At 70.4% G+C, this 2,097-nt stretch overlaps 1 protein-coding gene across 1 annotated transcript; it reads left to right on the top strand.

Moving 5' to 3' along the window:
- Positions 1-56: 56 nt before the first annotated feature.
- MNEG_16638 (hypothetical protein) lies at positions 57-1,632 on the top strand (the record flags this gene model as incomplete). Its single annotated transcript, XM_014034892.1, has 4 exons — positions 57-64; positions 470-618; positions 789-1,165; positions 1,522-1,632. Coding segments are annotated over 4 exons (645 nt in total), but the record flags the coding sequence as incomplete, so codon positions are not given.
- Positions 1,633-2,097: the final 465 nt, after the last annotated feature.

Here is a 2,097-nt window from a genome sequence, read left to right as displayed (position 1 = left end):
CTCCCCGCCCGCAGGCCTTCCAGCAGGACCCCCCAACGACGGTATTCCTGCTCAGCATGCGCAGGTGCGCCTGCACACACATATGCCACCCCGCAGGCGTGCCCCGTCACCGCGTGGCCCGCGGCACGGCCGCCTGCTGGGACGGGCCTGGCGTTGCGCCCCACCTGCGCTGCGGCCCCTGTCGCTGAGGCTAGGAGGGTGTGAGGCGCGCGGCATCGCGCGCTGCCGTGCCGCTCCAGCCATACCACCCCTCACCGCGCCCGCACCTGTTCTCGCAAGCCCGACCTCGCTGCAACCCTCGAACGCCGCTGAGCGCACGCTCCCTTGTTCTCCGAAATACTTCCCCACCCACACATATTGCGCAGGCACGACTCACCACACACACACACACACACACACACACACACACACACACACACACACACACTTACATACACACACACATGCACGCGCACCCACACATACCCAGCGGCGCCGTGGGCATCAACCTGACCGCGGCCAACCACGTGTTCCTGCTGGAGCCCTGCATCAACCCGGCCCTGGAGGAGCAGGCCATAGGGCGCGCGTGGCGCATGGGGCAGCAGCGGCCGGTCGTGGTGAAGAAGTTCTACGTCAAGGGTGAAGGGGGGGGCCAGGGCTCCGGGTTTAGGGTACAGGGTGCGGCATTGGGGGTCTGGGGTTCAGGTTCTGGGATTTAGGGTCTGGGGTGTGCGGTTGAGGGTCCGAGTTAATTGCGGCTCACAACCCTTTCGCCCTCTGCCCTGACCTGCCCGCCCCCCTCAAAACAGGGTCTATAGAGGAGCGGATCATGGAGGTGCGCAAGCACAGGCAGGAGGCGCGCGCTGCCACCCACCCCGCCCCCGCGCCAGGCGGCGCCGCCGCCGCCGCGGCAGGGACGGCGGCGCCGGCGCAGGCGGCGACAGCCGTGGGGCAGGGCAGCGCTGCGGCGGCCACGGGCGCGGGTGCCGCGGCGGGCGCCTCCGGGCAGGCGGGGGGGAGCGCACCGCCGGCGCCGGCCCCCGGCCAGCAGCAGCAGCAGCCCCAGCAGCAGGGGCAGCAGCAGCAGCAGCAGCAGCAGCAGCAGCAGCAGCAGGGGCAGGGGCAACAACACGGCGCCCCTGCCGGCGAGGATCTTCCGGATGAGGAGGTCTTGACAGGGGCGGAGGTGAGACCGCAAAAAGCAGGCCGCATGGCGCACGCGGTTGGGGCAGGGGCGCCCCAAAGGGGTGGCACCGCCGTGCTCTTGGCGCCTTGCCGGGGCCTGGCCCTCCTCTTTCTTAATATGCTCGGCGCCCGGCGCATGGCATTGGCCGGCACAGCCGCTGCTGCGAAACAGGCGGTCGCCGCACCCCCCACTCGTGCGGAGTGTGCGCCCCTCATGGACCCGGCCCCCTCCCCCATTTGCCCCAATTGCACACACACTCCTCCTCTCCCGCTCCCCTCTCTCACACACACACACACACGCGCGCGCACACACACACACACACACACACACCACCCCCGCCGCCTCCACCCCGGCAGCTGGGCGGGCGCCGCAGCGTGCAGCCCAAGGTGACTGCTGGCGTGATGGCGGGCAACCTGCGCGCGGACAGGCAGGTGCTCAGGGTGGCTGAGCTGGACCTGCTCTTCCAGGTGTGTAGAGGGGGTTGGTTTTTCGGGGGGTGGGGGGCCGTTTGTGATTATGGGTGGGTGGGGTTCATGGGTGTGGGAGTTGTTTGTTGAACTCAAGATTGTTGAAGAAAGCTGCTGGACCGAGGGCAAGAGAGGGTACAGAAATCAAGGCACGCGCCGCATGCCCCCTCGGCACCCTTCGCGCCGCGCGCGCCGGGCCCGGCCATGCCGTTCGCCCCCGCCCGCCTCGGCGCGCGCCCGCGTCGCTGCCTGCGCCGCGCACCTGTCGCCGCCAAGCCGCCGCCCAGCCCCGGCCCGGCCCGAACCGCGCCTGCCCGCGCCCTCAACGCCGCAATGGCGCCGCCCACACGCCATGCACCACAGGAGCCCAAGCTGGAAAAGGCGGAGGACCACCCAGAGCTGGCGCAGCAGGACGAGGAGGATGGGGCGGACACCCAGCCGGCCGACGGCGCGCCCCCCGCCTCG

Source organism: Monoraphidium neglectum, assembly GCF_000611645.1.
Source record: "Monoraphidium neglectum strain SAG 48.87 unplaced genomic scaffold scaffold06616, whole genome shotgun sequence".
Lineage (NCBI taxonomy): Eukaryota > Viridiplantae > Chlorophyta > Chlorophyceae > Sphaeropleales > Selenastraceae > Monoraphidium > Monoraphidium neglectum.
This window is presented reverse-complemented; position numbering and strand designations above follow the sequence as displayed.